Below are 16,995 nucleotides of genomic sequence, written 5' to 3'. Positions count from 1 at the left end.
AAACCAGACATGTGTGTGTGTGTGTGTCTTTGTACGTGTGTATCTGTGTGCGATGGTGAGTGGTTTTCACTGTAGCAGCAGGTCTGTTCTGCAGGGAATAAGTGTAATTCTTAGCTTCGTGTACTGCGAAAGGCTAACTGAGACCGGTTTTTACTGCACCTATGCATTTGTTGCACAAATTGCTTCTATTGTTTTCCTTTACTTTGTAAGTCACTTTGGATAAAATCGTCTGCTAAATGGCTAAATGTAATGTCTCATCAGCAAAATCATCAGATCAATCCACTTTATGAAAGAGAACATGTTTTATATATTTTGTTTTTAATGTTTTCGAATCAGATTTGTCAGAATGATTTTCTGTCATGTTTATATATTAATAATAAATGTTTAGAAGTCTTACTGCTTTGTGTGCGTGTGTTCTTCTCTGATCTGTGAACCTGTGTGTCTGAGCACTACATTTTGATTGAAAGAAGGTCTTGAGACATTAATAAGAACTGATCAAATCTCTCTGGTTTGTGTTTATTGTGGAATTCAATACATGTTCAGATCTGCACAGTCATGTAACAGACGCAAACTCTAAAGGTCTTTGCACATACAGTCCGAAATTTTCTTGGCGTTCTATTCGATAGTAGTCTGTCATTTGAGAGCCACGTCGCCAACACCTGTAAAATTGCGTTTTTCCATCTTAAGAATATATCTAAACTACGTCATATGCTGTCAATGTCAGATGCAGAGAAGTTAATTCATGCATTCATGACATCAAGACTAGATTACTGTAATGCACTGTTAGGTGGTTGCCCTGCAGGCTTATTACAAAAACTCCAATCAGTGGGTTACCCTAAAGAGGAGCGTTTTGCAGGCCGACCGACTAACAGAGTCAGTGGTGTTTATGAGCTATTAAAGGATAAATGTTCAATGGGTTTCCACGCGGGCTGGGAGCAGCCACATTACTTCTACAAACCAGGAGACGACACTGGATACAAGTGAGACGCACACACACACACACACACACACACACACACGAAGAATTATTCAAATGTTGACAGGCTGTCTTTAGATTTTAGAAATGAAACATAGCTGCTGATCCTCAACCTGTCCCGCTGTCACACACAACACAACACATGAGCAAACCGTACCGTACTGAAAGAGAAGAATGACTGACTGCTGTACTCAACAAAATATTCATAACTGACAAAACTCAACTGCGTGTTCGATTGATTTACTTCTTGAATATCACATTCTCTGAGACACTGGAGTTTATTATTGTCCAGCGAGTTGAGTGTTTTTTCTATGTGTGTATAATCATCCTGCAGCCGCGGGACATTCAAAGCAAAGATGACCTCCAGACATCACTTCAGTAACACAAACCCTTGAGAAACTCATAACTGATTCATCATCTCTCCATCAGACCCAGTTTCAGACGGACTAACTGGTTTGGACCGGTGGGGCGTGAGTGTAAACTGGTGATGGAGAGAGTGGGTGTGATCGACCTTTCACCTTTTGGGAAATTCACAGTGAAAGGGGAAGATTCACACAAGCTGCTGGATGGACTGTTGGCTAACAGCCTGCCGAAGGTCGGATCGTTTTAATAAAGACTCACGCTTGACTTTCTTCATACTGAGATCTGTCATGTTGTTTACTTCTCATTCTCAGGTGGGTCAGACCAACATCAGTCACATGTTGACCCCGCGGGGGCGTGTCTATGCTGAGGTCACGGTTACCCAGCATGCACCTGGAGAGTTCCTGCTCATCACAGGATCAGGATCAGAGCTGCATGATCTGCGGTGTGTGTGTGTGTGTGTCAGTAATGCAGCTGTCTGGTGTCTGCCCCTTCATCTCAACCAATCAGAAAGCAGCACGCTCCCTCTCAACACAAACACGCTCTCAGCGCCCCCTTCTGGATAAATGAAATGCATTTACACTGTAGACCAGTGGTCACCAACCCTGTTCCTGGAGATCGACCGTCCTGCAGACTGCAGCTCCAACCCTGCTTCAGCACACCTGTCTGTCATTATCCAGCAAACCTGAACACCTCGATTAGATAGTTCAGGTGTGTTTGATTGGGGTTATAGCTGAAATCTTCAGGACGGTCGATCTCCAGGAGCAGGGTTGGTGACCACTGCTGTAAAGAGACATCACTGTTGCTCATTCATAGTTTTGAGATTTGAACCACAATGTCATACAGACCTGAGGAACTGCATAGCAACACCCTGACAACGGCACTCTGGTGTTGATGCTGACCGGTGTTATTGTGTGTGTGTGACAGATGGATGGAGCGTCAGGTGTCTGATGGTGGTTATCGTGTGAGTGTTTTTAATGTGACGGATGAGATGGGTGTTCTGGGCATCGCCGGGCCGAACTCCCGCAAGGTTCTTCAGAAGCTGACAGATGAAGACATGAGCGATGCGGCGTTCAGATTCCTGCAGTGTAAATCCATTCAGCTGGCCGGCATTCTGGTCCGGGCCGTCCGGATCTCCTACACGGGTGAGCGGTCATGCCAATAAACCCTCAATGAGCATGACAATATATGCAGTGTTTGTGTACATGTGTAAACCTGTGGGTTTTATTGTGTGTGTGTTGTAGGGGAGTTGGGCTGGGAGTTGTACATGGACATGAGCAACATGTCAGCGGTGTATGAAGCGCTCATGGGCACCGGACAGGATGAGGGGATTGATAACTTTGGCACATATGCCATGAACTCCCTGAGACTGGAGAAAGGATTCAGAGCTTGGGGCGCCGAGGTGTTACACACAGATCAATACACACACACACGCACACACACAAATTAATACACACACACACGCACACGCACACACACAAATTAATACACACACACACGCACACGCACACACACGCACACACATTAATATACACACACATATTAATACACACACACACACAGATTAATATACACACACACATATTAATATGCACACGCATACACAAATTAATACACGCACACATATTAATATACACACACACAGATCAATATATATACACACACACAGATTAATATACACACACACATATTAATACACACACACACACACACAAATTAATACACACACACATATTGATACACACACACACGCACACACATATTAATAAAATTGCTCCATAATTGATACACACACACACACAGATTAATACACACACACACACACACACACACACACACACATATATAATACACTCTCTCTCACACAGATCAATATATAAACACACACATTAATACACACACACACACAGATTAATATACACACACATATTGATACACGCACACACAAACACACACACATATTAATACACTCTCTCTCACACAGACTGTATGAATGTATGAAGTGACTGACCATGTTTTGATTTCAGATGAACTGTGACACAAATCCTCTTGAAGCTGGTTTGGATTATTTCATTAAACTCAATAAGGTGATGACAGATCACACACACATGTATGTTTTTACCCAACCCCTAAACCTATAGATCATAGAACACTTTTTGCATTTTTAGATTTTTAAAAATATTGTTCTGTACAATTTATAAGCTTTTGTGCCCATGAGGACCTCAATTTTGGTCCCCACGGTGACACGAGTCCCCATGTGTTGGTGTGTATTCAGGTTTAGGTCCCCACCGGGATATACAAACATGAACACACACACACACACACACACACACGTCATTTCTCAGAGCTTGCTCTATCATATCTCAGTTATGTTTCATTTGAATCTCAATTCTTTACAACACAATTGTTTTAATTCTTTACATTTATTCATTTGGCATTTAATGCTTTAGGAGGCTTTAAAGGGGTCATATGACACGGCTAAAAGGAATATTATGGTTTGTTTTAGATGTAATACAATGTGTATACAGGATTTAAGGTATTTTCCACACACCGTGCATGTTTGTATCTCCTCTTTGCTCCGTCTCTCTGAAACGTGCAGATGTTTTACAAAGCTCATGGCTCTGAAAAGTGAGGTGTGCTTTGATTGGCCAGTTCACCAGTGCGTAGTGATTTGTGGAATACTGCAAGCGTGTGAGGGAAATGTAACGCCTCTGACCATATTTGGAACATCAGGTTCCTCTTCAATTGTACTGACAGGTACGCCCACCTTACTTTCTTCTACATTTGGGCGGTCTTAGTCCAATCAGACCACCAGCTGATGTAGATTTGTGGGGGTGTGGCTACACGAGGTGTTTCAGGCAGGTCTGGGTGAGCATTCGCTTTTACATAGAATGCATCTTTTGTTCCCACACTTTCATTTCTGCAATTATACGTGTCTAATACATGCATGAGCAACTTATAACACACCAAAGACACAGAAAAACACGTGTTCACGCCATATGACCCCTTTAAACATGCAAGACAAATGAGTGAAATGTGGACATGTTAAGAGTTCAGAGCTGTAGTATGACTGTGAGCAGCTGAAAGATTTTGATGAAAAAGTGATTTTTTTTGTGAGACTGCAGATGAGACATGTGAGAATAATGGGCTGTTTTTAGGAGAAACATCTGAGAAACGGGAGACTTGAGCGAAGGTCTCACTGCTGTTAAAAAGCCAATGAAACAAGAGCTGATGTGTGATGTGATGTGACGTGATGTGATGTGACGTGATGTGTGTTTGGTGTGGATCAGTCTGCAGAGTTCATGGGGAAACGGGCTCTGCTGGAGATCAAGTCTCAGGGTTTGAAGCGTAAACTGGCGTTCCTCACACTACATACAGACCACATCGACCCCGAGGGCAATGAAACCATCTGGCACAACGGCAAAGTAAAGAATGAACTCATCGCATTCATCAGCACTCGTGATGTGTAAATGTGATCTTAAGAAAAGCAGAAACCCACTTTCATCAGTCAGGATATTTCACATCTCGCTTATGAAACACCAGCACACAACACCTCTTCTTTACACTTCTCAGTCATTTCACTGCTTTTCTTTTAATAATGTTAAAGATCATTCAGATCATCTGAAGAACTGAAGGTTGAGATTCACTGAGCCTATGATTCAGTAATCGTGTTCAATCATCACAAATATTTCAATATTTCATATCTGATCTGGTTTATAGTAGTTCATGTGCTTGTTCATCATGTGTGAGACGTGTTTCTGATGTTTGTGTTTGTTCTTCATGGAGGTGGTTGGAAATACGACATCAGGGTCGTACAGTTACAGCACACATCAGAGTCTGGCGTTGGGTTATCTGCCCGGGGATCTGCTGAACATCGGACAGAAGGTGGAAGTGGAACTTCTGGGTAAGAAATACCCGGCCACGGTCAGTCAGGAGCCACTGGTTCTCACGGAACCCGCCAGAACACGACTGCAGAAGAAGAAGAGCGAGAGGGAGATCCAGTGATGGACTGCTGTTGAATGTTTCACCGTGTCATTTAGTTTCTGGTCTGATGGTGCTGTCAGGAAAGACTTCATCTGTGAACGTCTTAATCAACGCTGAAGTCATCTTTATGGGTACAAAAGTTTTCAATGCTGCTGTAGAAACACAATGTCTTGATGTTTTACTCCGTGTGAACCATCTGAAGTGACCACACATGTGCACATCAACTGAAATAAATCTCACAGTTACACATCGAAGGATTCCACTGGTATTTGATGATACGTTCTGTTTATCTTTGTACTGTGAAGTTTCATTCTGAAGAAATACACTTTATTTTTGACCGGTTTAATTGTGTGTCTTGCATGATTTTTTTGAATGAAGAACAATTTGAACAGTATTGGGGTGCGTTTACACTTGTCTTTTCAATGTGTATGTGGACAACATCCAGATACAGGTCGCATGTTAATGCCAAGTGTAAACGCACCCTTATACAAACAAGAGTACATAAACCCTGTCCCTAAAAAGAAATAAAAATAATTCTAGAAAAAACTGAAAGGCCTTTTACATAAAAAGCTTGTATTTATTAAATAGCTTTATAGTTTTCCTTGCTTTTAAGATATATTTGTTTTCCCAAGTATATCTTGACTTCATTTTGAAAATGCACAAAGTTGGGTACTTTTTCACCCCGTTTAACTTTGTGAATATGAAAACGGACAATTATAATAATTCAATCAAATATAAATATCAAATCAATATCATCCTCCAATGAAAAACATTGAAGCAGAATAACAGATTCCACAAGTTTTGCATGATTTGTTTATAATGTCATGAAACGATCCGTTGTTTTAAAACTGGACGAATCCAATGGCTCGGCTTCTGAATATTAATTACGTCACGTGATATGGCCGGTCGCTGAAGAACGTCACCATAAACGAATAAGAGGCTTGTTCGACTTGATGCGGCGCCGCAAGACCCGACAGGCGGATGACACCAAAGTACCGCGAGAGCCATTCAAAAACTATAAAAAGTTTGGTTTCGAATCGCTCTCGCGGTACTTTGATGTCATCCGCCTGTCGGGTCTTGCGGCGCCGCATCAAGTCGAACACGTGTTGGTGTAATTGTCGGTATTCAGTCAGTCAGTCAGTCAGAGGTTATAAATGTGTCTCGTGCTCTTTTTCGGAAGAACCTCTTCCGTGCTTCAGTGAGCGGAAGTAGCGCTAAAGCTCGAGATGAATGTGAGGGAAGTTAGTTTGGTCTTTATCTGTATTCTCGCTCGTGTTGACGCCAAACAGCCGAATATCGTGTTTATACTGGCGGATGATCTGGGCTGGAATGATGTGGGATATCACGGTTCTGAGATCAGAACTCCTCACGTGGACCGGTTATCGGCTCAGGGGGTTCGGCTCGAGGGTTATTACGTGCAGCCGCTGTGCACTCCGTCCAGAAACCAGCTGATGACCGGCAGATATCAGGTAAAACTATAGTTTACTATAGTAAATATTCCTCAAGTATCTATGCCACGGTATGTCTTCTTGGGCGTTAGTGATGACATCAGAAGGTATTTGAAATGAAGATCACATCCGAGTAACACTGTTGCGCTTCTGTTGTACACCAGTGTTTATATTATGGGCTGTATGTTGTTGTGTGTCAGATTCACACGGGTCTCCAGCATCAGATCATCTGGCCGTGTCAGCCGTACTGCGTTCCTCTGGATGAGAGACTCCTGCCACAGATCCTGCGGGACGCTGGTTATAACACACACATGGTGGGCAAATGGCACCTGGGCATGTTCCAGAGAGACTGTCTGCCCACACGCAGAGGCTTTCAGTCGTTTTTTGGTGTGTGATCACGAGTCTTCAAATGCAGATTCCCTAAATACTTGAAAGGCTTGTTGTGTGTCTGGTAAAGTTTGCGTTGTCTTAAAACGGCCTGTTGATGTGTAGGTTACCTGACGGGTTCCGAAGATTATTACACACATCACAGATGTTATTTCATCTCTCCGCTGAACATCACCCGCTGTGCTCTGGACCTGCGGGATGGTGAAGATGTGACCACGCGTTACACGGGCCGATACTCCACAGAACTCTTCACACAGAGAGCCGCGGACATCATTCACCAGCACACGCCTGACAAAGTACACACCCACACACGTGTGGTTTATTATCTCCGTGGGGACAGACCGTATGATTTTTATACAGTACACGCTGTATATGTTATCCCCTAAACCTGAAGATCATAGAAAACCTTTTGCATTTTTTGATTTTCAAAAAATATTTTGAAAACTTTTCTGCCCATGGGGACCTCATTTTTGAGTCCCCATGAGGTGGAGTGTATTCAGGTTTAAGTCCCCACCGGGATATAAAATCAAGGACACTCAGTAAATGGTAACACAGGTTCCCATTTACTGTAACAGCCGTGTCGACCTGTGCACTCGTCAGGAGATGTCTGGCTCTTTCCGCAGGTGTTTTGGGTTTGATGGGGATTATTATTTGATGTGTTCTTGTAGCCGCTCTTCCTGTATCTGGCGCTGCAGGCGGTTCACGGGCCCATGCAGGTACCCGAGCGCTACGTCACGCCCTACAGTTTCATCAAGGATAAACTGAGGCGAGAGTACGCGGGGATGGTGTCGGTGATGGACGAAGCCGTGGGGAACGTTAGCAAAGCTCTTCAGGACGCAGGACTGTGGAACAACACTGTGCTCGTATTCTCAACAGGTACTGTCATCTAGAGCCCTGAACACCGCTGTCACGCACACACATCTCACTCACTCCACTGACACGCGGACACATTCCTTCAAAACTTTCTCACAGGCTAAAACATGAAGACCTTTGAGCATGAGTTTACCCAAACAATGCGTGTGTGTGTGTGTGTGTGCGTGTGTCTGCGTGTGTGTGTGTGTCTGCGTGTGTGTGTGTCTGTGTGTGTGTGTGTTCATGTTTGTATATCCCGGTGGGGACCTAAACCTGAATACACACCAACACATGGGGACTCGTGTCACCGTGGGGACCAAAATTGAGGTCCTCATGGGCAGAAAAGCTTATAAATTGTACAGAACAATATTTTTTACAAATCTAAAAATGCAAAAAGTGTTCTATGATCTTTAGGTTTAGGGATAGGGTTAGGGATAGGGGATAGAATATACCGTTTGTACAGTATAAAAACATTACGCCTATGGACTGTCCCCACGGGGATAGTAAACCAAAGCCTGTGTGTGTGTGTGTGCGTGTGCGTGTGTGTGTGTGTGTTAGTACGTGTGCCTATTGTGTGTGTGGAGTGTTTTGTGTGTGGGTGTGTCTGTCTTCTGTGTTTTCAACTTTTTCTTGTTTTTGCAGGTACAACTTTAATTGTTTTGCTTATAGTCAATATGTCTCATGTACAGCTGCTTTGTAACAATGAAAATATATAAATATAAATAAAGTTGAGTTGAGTTGATGAAATATTTCGTATGTTGCTGCTTGTAAAATGTTTTGTCAGAAAGAATCCTGGCTTTCTTGACGGCTTTGAGGAATCGCACAAACTCCAGGTGAACACACATACAGACAAAACATCTGGAGACATCGCAACACTCAATCTGGAGACTGAAGAATGTAAACTCCACTTCTCAGTCTTATTGAATATAGTTCATTCATGTAGATTCCAGCGGTGTGTTGGGTATAGAGATCATCCGTCATTACCCACAATGCCACTGAATGAGCTGCTGTTGTTTTATCTTGATGATTGTGTTGCTGTTAGTTCACGGTTGTTGAAATGTTACACTCTGATCTGTTAGCGTGAACTTCTAGTTTATTCTGTTCATGAGTCAATAGTTGAAACAAGTAAAGGTTGGTTTTCATGTCTCTGATGTAGTTAATGTCACAGTAAGTGTCTCCACGGGACAGTTCAGGTAACAGTGTCGAATGTTGTGATTATTCTAGAGCCTTTACAGCATCTGTGATGTCATGTGTTGATGATTTCCTCACTTCTGGAGGATTCTGACATCTGTCCCTTTTTTATCTTCTGTATTGTTCACTTCATTTGGCAAACGTTCACATGACGGTCCTGATGTTCTAACACCGAGTGTTCAACAGGAGACGATCTTGAGAAGTGCGAGTCATTCCTGAGAACTGGAGGAAACAGAGAAAACCTTTGACGGAGAGAGAAAGAGAGACGGGACAGCTTGAAAAGACATTAGAGGTGGAGACCAGAGTTTTCCAGAGACTTCCTGCAACCAGACGCTGCCCTCCTCTGCACTTCCTGTGCCTGTGGAATGGAGATCTGTGATTGGCTGGAGCTCAGGGCCAGACATGTCCATGTGTCTGTCTGTCTGTTTTCTCATAGCATTTAGAGGTGGAATGAAAGTATTGTATGTTTTTTACAAGTCTGTGCCTAAATGTTTTTTTTCTAGATGTAAAGATGTTCTTCCTTTATAAATAATATTGTTTTGTATTTAAAGTGGGAGATGAATAAATAATATACTGTATGTTTAACACTAGAAGACATCTAGAAAGACAAAATCACAGATGTAATGAATCTCCAAAAGGAAATTGAAAGTAACTGTGTGCGTGTGTGTTTAATGAAATCCAGATTGTGTGTTTGCTTTGTGGTTTGCAGATCACATGACCTCAACCGTAACCATGAGAGAAATGAAGATGACATCACTGAAGCTGGTGAGTGATTTATGAACTCCGTAATGATGTGACAATACTGAAGAATTCAATCAGATATCTGATGAGAACATGAAGATTATTGAAATGATGAAGTGAGCTGTTGTGTTCATCTTTAGCTGCACATGTCGAGATAGAAGTCCAAAAATCTAATCGCACAAAATGAGTCTCAGCACATTTGATGCAGTGATGAAAGTGTGTGTTTGTATAGCAGATGTTTGTGTACTTTATTACTGTATGTTGATTTCTATTTTTTGTGCTACTAACAGATGATGGTTTTAATATTGTGTGGTGTCCCAGAGATCCACACTCTCATCAGAGGGGTGTGTGTGTGTGTGTGTGTGTGTGTGTGTGTGTGTGTGTGTGTGTGAGTGTGATGTAGTAATGTGTGTGTGATCGTGGTGATGTAGTGATGGATGTGTGTAGTCGGATGCGTGTGTTGAATGATTGATGTCATGTTTGTATATCCCGGTGGGGACCTAAACCTGAATACACACCAACACATGGGGACTCGTGTCACCGTGGGGACCAAAATTGAGGTCCTCATGGGCACAAAAGCTTATAAATTGTACAGAAGAACAATATTTTTTACAAATCTAAAAATGCAAAAAGTGTTCTATGATCTTTAGGTTTGGTAGGGTTGATAGGGGATAGAATATACAGTTTGTACAGTATAAAAACATTACGCCTTGGACTGTCCCCACGGGATAGTAAACCAAAGCCTGTGTGTGACCCTTTTTGCATTGCTAGAGCCACAATAGTACGTGTGCCTTTGTGTGTGAATTTGTCGGTAGTGTGATGTAGTCGTAGTGTGTGACATGTGCAGATAGCGATGCGGTGCGTGTGATTAGTGTGTGTGTGTGTGTGTGTGCGTGTTTGTGTGTGTGCGTGTTTGTGTGTGTGCGTGTTTGTGTGTGTGCGTGCGTGTGTGTGCGTGTGCGTGTTTGTGTGTGTTTGTGTGCGTGCGTGTTCTGGTATTCATCACGTTGTGGGGACAAAAATCTGTGTGTGTGTGTGTGTGTGTGTGTGTGTAGCTGTTAGTTTTATCTGATGATACAGTGTTTGAATCCTGATGTTTGTCACGGGACACAACTGCTGTCTCAACACAAGCAGCAAATTATTTTTATTAGAAAGAATTTCCCCTCGGTTTGACCTGCACACACACACTGACACAGAGACGCTGGTGGAAACAGTGTGAGGTCCATCACAGGTCAGGACGGATGAACTGCCTCCCACCATGTGTTCCTTTATTCCTTTAGTGTCTTACACATGAACCTCCCCAGGTCATGAAGAGAGTGTGTGTGTGTGTGTGTGTGTGTTCTTCATTTAAACAGAATTAAACATTATCTGTCATCTTCTCCTGAGGTTGTTTGTTTTGCTTCAGGCAGGTTGTGGATTTCCTGAACGTTTCGTTTGGATCTCAGAGATGGAAAGGTTTTGTCAGGACACATCAGCAGAAGAATACAGAACCACTCGCTCCATCCAGACATCACACTGATACACTTCAATTCATTCAATTCAGAAGAACTGAATGAGAAACAGTGAGTCAAACGCTTCAATACATCAACACACTCAGCAAACAAACCGTTTGACGTGATGGAAACGTATCATCACTGCTCAGCTTAAAACAGGTCAAAGCATGTAATAGTGTTTATTAACAGTAATCAGGTGCCAGTCCAAATGAAACAAGATATAGCTGTATACTTTATTATTTATCATAGTAAACTGTAGTAAATATCCTAGATGCTAAAGTGTTTTTGTACCGTACCATAGTAAATATTAAGGTATAATACAGTATTTTCTACAGTTATCAATTCACTATTGTAGTGTATGGAGAGGAAACTCTGGAGTTGTTAATGAGAGAGAGAGAGAGAGAGAGAGAGAGAGAGAGCCTGTTTAGTGTTTTGGTTGGCCATCCATCTCTTCTGTAACAAAACACGAGAGTAACTTTTCAGTTAACTTTAGTTCAGTAAAGAGTAACAACAGTCCATCGGGTGTCTCTTCATTTATTTGTGTTAAGCGATACAAGCACAACAACTATAGATAGTACTACTGAAAACATTTATAAAATCTATATATAGCTATAAAATATAACAGCACCTTACAATTTACTACAGTTTACTAGTGTGTAAACCAAAGAGTAAACAGAAAAAACAATAACAGGGATTACTTACACAGCATCAGTGATTATAATGGGTTCTCTGCTTGTGTGGCGTATCTGGCATGCAGTGTACACACTTTATAGTAAGGGCAAGTAAAGCTCATCCTTTATCACTGTTAGTGTGAATTTGTAAATCAGGTTCATGCAGTCTTTAGTTCTAAACGTGTATTTAAACTTCATAATGTTCCGTACCGGGGTTCTGGGTGAGTAAAGGATTCTCTGTGAAACTGTTGAGAATTGTCCAATCACTTGAGGTCAAACATGTCAAAATCAATATAGCAACAATAGGGTCTGGGGCTCACAGAGCCTCAACTGGTCTCATATAGCCTACCACAGTATACAAAGTTGAGGTGTTTTTTATGGATAGAAAGAGTAGAAAAGAGATAGAAGTCAGAACTAATGGGTCATGTGCTGACGGAAGAGACGTGTTTTCAGACGGTTCTTAAAGATGGCCACAGAATCTGATCTGATCTTGTAGCAGCGGGCAGATCATTACACAGATGTGGAACCGATCCAGAGACGGTACGTGAGAGAGATTTTTTACCTTTTTGGGAGGGCACTACAAGACATCGTTCATTTGCAGAGCATAAGGATCTGGCAGGTACACAAGTCTGCATGAGCGAGTGAAGGTAAGGGGGTGCAGAACCAGTGGTGGTCTTGTAGGCCAGGAGCAGAGTCTTGAATTTGATGCGAGCGACTATAGGGAGCCAATGAGAGGCGTGAAGTGCGCTCTCTTGGGTTCATTGAAGTCCACTCTTGCCGCTGCATTCTGGATCATCTGTAGAGGTTTGGTTGTGCAAGCTGGGAGTCCAGCCAGTAGCGCATTGCAATAGTCCAGTCTGGACAGGACAAGAGTCTGGACTAGGACTTGCGTAGGCTAGCATGCTAGGACAGGAAAGGTCTAATTTTCCTAATGTTGTAGAGGATGATTAAGCTGATCATTGATTACCACTCCCAGGTTTCTGGCCGCTCTGGAAGGTGTGAAGGTCGATGTATGGAGGGGTTGTGATGAATCTTTGGGTTGGCCAGGATCACAAGCAATTCTGTTTTGGCAAGGTTCAGCTGCAGGTGATGGTCCTTCATCCAGAGCGAAATGTTGCCTAGGCATGCTGAAATGCGTGCAGAAACAGTCGGATCGTCAGGCTGAAATGACAGGTGGAGTTGTGTATCATCCGCATAGCAGTGATAGGAAAAGCCATGTTTCGGAATGACAGAGCCTAAGGATGTCATGTATACAGAAAAGAGAAACGGTCCAAGCACTGAGCCCTGAGGCACCCCTGTATCGAGATGTTGGGACTCAGAGACCTCACCTCTGCAGGATACTCTAAATGACCTACCTGAGAGGTAAGACCTGAACCATTGTAGCACCACTCCAGAGACACCCATAGCCTTGAGGGTTGACAGGAGTATGTGGTGGTTAACAGTGTCAAAGGCAGCAGAGTAGGACGAGTACAGACGACAGTCTCAGGGCTTCAATGACCGAGAGCAGCGCAGTATATACAATATATATGTATCTCTCTTTATCTCTCTATCTCTCTCTCACTCATCCATCTGTTTACTCTTTCCTGTCATCTTTCTTGTTGTCATTTACCTTTATACACGTGTTCTCTTCCTCTCTGTCTCGCTCTCTTTCGGCCTGTCAGACAATTTTCTTTTCTATTTTATCATATTTTTGTTATTATAATAATACATTTACTATTATACTAATTATGACACTTTAATAGAAACAAACACATGCCATAAATACACATTTGATTCTCTGCTTCTTTTCTAGAAGACGTTGAAGTACAGAGAGATGGAGATGGAGCAATTCACACATTTACCTCATGGTCTTATTTTAACACTTTAGATTAATGAAATCTTCATAGGAATGATCACTTTATACTAATCCACATGTGTGTCAAATAATGTGAAAGAAAGAGTTTAGTGAGAGTTTCATTGATCAGAAGTGACTTAAGAAATCATGACATTACAGGACATCTGCTGATCTGTTTTATCCCAAACACTGGCACACACACATTAATATTTATTCATTTGGCAGACGCTTTTATCCAAAGCGACTTACAAGTAGGAGAGCATATAAACATTCTGTCAACACGCTAAACGGTACTGTTAGTTTACAAGGCCATGCTACTAGAGGATTAAAGCTGGAGTAAGAGAGGGAGAGAATGAACAACAACCTTTTTTTTAGACAGACAGACAGTTATTGATTAGTCAAATAAATGCGGAACAGGTATGTTTTGAGCTGGCACGCACGCACGCACGCACGCACACACGCACGCACACACACACACACACACACACAGGCGTAATGATTGTAATACTGGACAACGTGTATATTCTATTGCCTTCCTTAAACCAGTGTTTCTCAAACTATTTCTGTCATTCCACACTTTGGAGGTAGAGAAGGATTCCGAGCCCCAACAAAATGGCAATAAACTTTAGGTCCACTGTCTGTCGTGGTTTATCTACATTCCATGTCACAAACGTATCCATTCCTAACTTTTATCGCCTACTGTCTCTCCATATTAAAGTTTTTGTTCCGCTTCAATTCACATTCCACGTGACATTTTCTTCGCAGTCTGATGTTGTTTTGAGTACGGCTTACATTTAAATGTGTCATTGTTCTATTTGAGTGTATGGTCAACAAATAAAGGAATGAATAGAGATGGGCACAAAAAGGACGAAATTTCCTCCTGTTTGTCACGCCCCACTTGTCATGTGATGTGATGTCTCTATTTGTCACGGGCTGGCGTGGAAAGAACCCAAATGCAGGACAGCGAAGAAGGGGTTAACAAATACATACTTTAACAGAACAACATAAAGCTCTGAACAAAGGAAAACCCACGAGGGGGTGTCTGACACGATGAACTAAAATACAAACTAGAAACCAAAAACTTCCCTCAAGGGGGAAAAAACCAGAACTAAATGATAATAACCACAACTCACAATACAGGGACGCTAAGAAAGGCAAGACAGGAACTCAGGGAACCGACACACCGCACGAGACACGAACAAGCACGTACACGTGAAACACAATCCACGAACACAAGACAAAGAAACAAGAGGGTATATATAGGAAAGACAAACAAGGGATAATGAGCGAGGGCAGGTGTGAAACATAAGACACGGCCGGGAAACAATACAAGAAACGAGAGGGGCGGGGCCAATGACAAGACACAAGAAAACACATGAGATGTCAAAAACATAAACATCTCATGGTTTCCTCACATAGAACCTAAGGGCTCTGCCCCGATCCCGCCACACGACTAGAAATTCAGAAACAAGAAGGTGGGACCGTGACACTATTCCCCACCAGTGGGTCCCGCCCAACACTTTGAGAAATGCTGCCCTAACCTAATGTGTGCGTGTGGAGGTAGTAAACCAAACATGCACGTGTGTGCATGCGTGTGTGCGTGCGTGTGTGCGTGCGTGTGATCACTTGTGAGTTTTGAGTTTGCAGGACTCTGTCTGGAGATGTTTGTTTAAGTCTCAGTTTTGGTCCCCTAAGAACAAACGGCTCTGATAATCTCACACGTCTCCTCTAGAGTTTCAGAGGAGATCTCACATTTCTCAATCTGTGCTCAGACTCAACAACACATCTCACACTTACAGCTCCAAGGTTTGTGAGAAACTTCTGAACGAGACATAATTGAGAAGTTTAAAATGCTCTGAGTGTGTGTGTGTGTGTGTGTGTATTGACACACCTCTTATTTCTTCAGCTGTGTGTGTGAGACATTGTTGTGTTGTGTTAATTACCTGTGTGATGAAAAAAGATGCTGATCTCAGATCTGTTCAGAGGTGTTGCAGTGAGGCTGGTGGTCTGTCAGCGGGTGAAGAATGTGTGTTATCCAAACAAACGCATTTAAATCTCAGCCCACGACATCACACACACTCAGCTATTCTAAACACAACCCTGTCAAAACATATACACACACACCACATAACAACACAATGAAATACTACAAAACCTCACATAAATACCACCACACACAACTACACAAGTGAACTGCAAAACGTACACACACACACACGCACGCACGCACGCACGCACACACACACACACACACAAATACAATGAAATACTACACAACCGCACATAAAGACCACCACACACAACTACACAAGTGAACTGCAAAACGTACACACACACACACACACACACACACAATGTGACACCCTGTTTGTGTAGTCACAGAAATGGTAGTAATTATTTGTTTTTTATGCCATGGACTTGATTATCTGAGTATTTGTAATATTGTTTAAATGAGTGTTATTATGTCTAATGGTGATGTGTAGTACTGTCCGGGGACAGTAGGGGGAGATGCTGCGTTGACTGTGGGGTTTAGGGTGAGTCGCGAAGAAGAGAGCATTACAAGAGCGACGCCACGATATGAAGCAGCACAACTGTGTCTCTCTTTGTTTAATTTCAAACAGGAAATTTATTCACTGCAGCACTGCCAGTCACACGGCGGGCGTGTTACAAATTAATACACAACTTCACAAAAGCACGACCACACACAACTACATGAGTGAACTGCAAAACACACATTGACACACACACTGAAATACTACACAACTTCACATAAACACCACCACCACACACAACTACACTGCACACAACTTGTCAGACCAAGGAAGAGCACACATTTTAAAACACAACACCACACACTCACTCTTCTTCACTCATTCATTCACTTTGTGTGTAACGTCGTTAAGCTTTAAACCCGCGTGGACGCGCCAGAGAGTTGCCGTGGTGACGAGAGAGAGAGAGAGAGAGAGAGAGAGAGAGAGAGAGAGAGAGAGAGAGTGTGTGTGTGTGTGTGTGAGAGAGAGAGAGAGAGAGAGAGAGAGAGAGAGAGAGAGAGTGTGTG

At 42.6% G+C, this 16,995-nt stretch overlaps 2 protein-coding genes across 2 annotated transcripts; both read left to right on the top strand.

The window, feature by feature from the left end:
* Window positions 1-834: 834 nt before the first annotated feature.
* Window positions 835-5,701, top strand: LOC130550725 (dimethylglycine dehydrogenase, mitochondrial-like). The gene is made up of 8 exons (XM_057328217.1): window positions 835-980; window positions 1,406-1,571; window positions 1,651-1,781; window positions 2,264-2,481; window positions 2,581-2,738; window positions 3,364-3,423; window positions 4,627-4,761; window positions 5,123-5,701. The coding sequence occupies exons 1-8, from the start codon at window positions 913-915 to the stop codon at window positions 5,339-5,341; spliced, it is 1,155 nt and encodes a 384-aa protein (XP_057184200.1). The 5' UTR covers window positions 835-912; the 3' UTR covers window positions 5,342-5,701.
* A 668-nt stretch (window positions 5,702-6,369) lies between these two features.
* Window positions 6,370-8,074, top strand: LOC130550726 (arylsulfatase B-like). The gene is made up of 4 exons (XM_057328218.1): window positions 6,370-6,789; window positions 6,969-7,155; window positions 7,261-7,451; window positions 7,824-8,074. Exons 1-4 carry the CDS (start codon window positions 6,547-6,549, stop codon window positions 8,043-8,045), a joined length of 843 nt encoding a protein of 280 aa, XP_057184201.1. The 5' UTR covers window positions 6,370-6,546; the 3' UTR covers window positions 8,046-8,074.
* The last annotated feature ends 8,921 nt before the right edge of the window (window positions 8,075-16,995 follow it).

This window comes from Triplophysa rosa, unplaced genomic scaffold (genome assembly GCF_024868665.1).
Source record: "Triplophysa rosa unplaced genomic scaffold, Trosa_1v2 scaffold410, whole genome shotgun sequence".
Taxonomy (NCBI): domain Eukaryota; kingdom Metazoa; phylum Chordata; class Actinopteri; order Cypriniformes; family Nemacheilidae; genus Triplophysa; species Triplophysa rosa.
The sequence above is the reverse complement of the archived record's forward strand: the minus strand, read 5'-3'. Positions and strand labels throughout refer to the sequence as shown.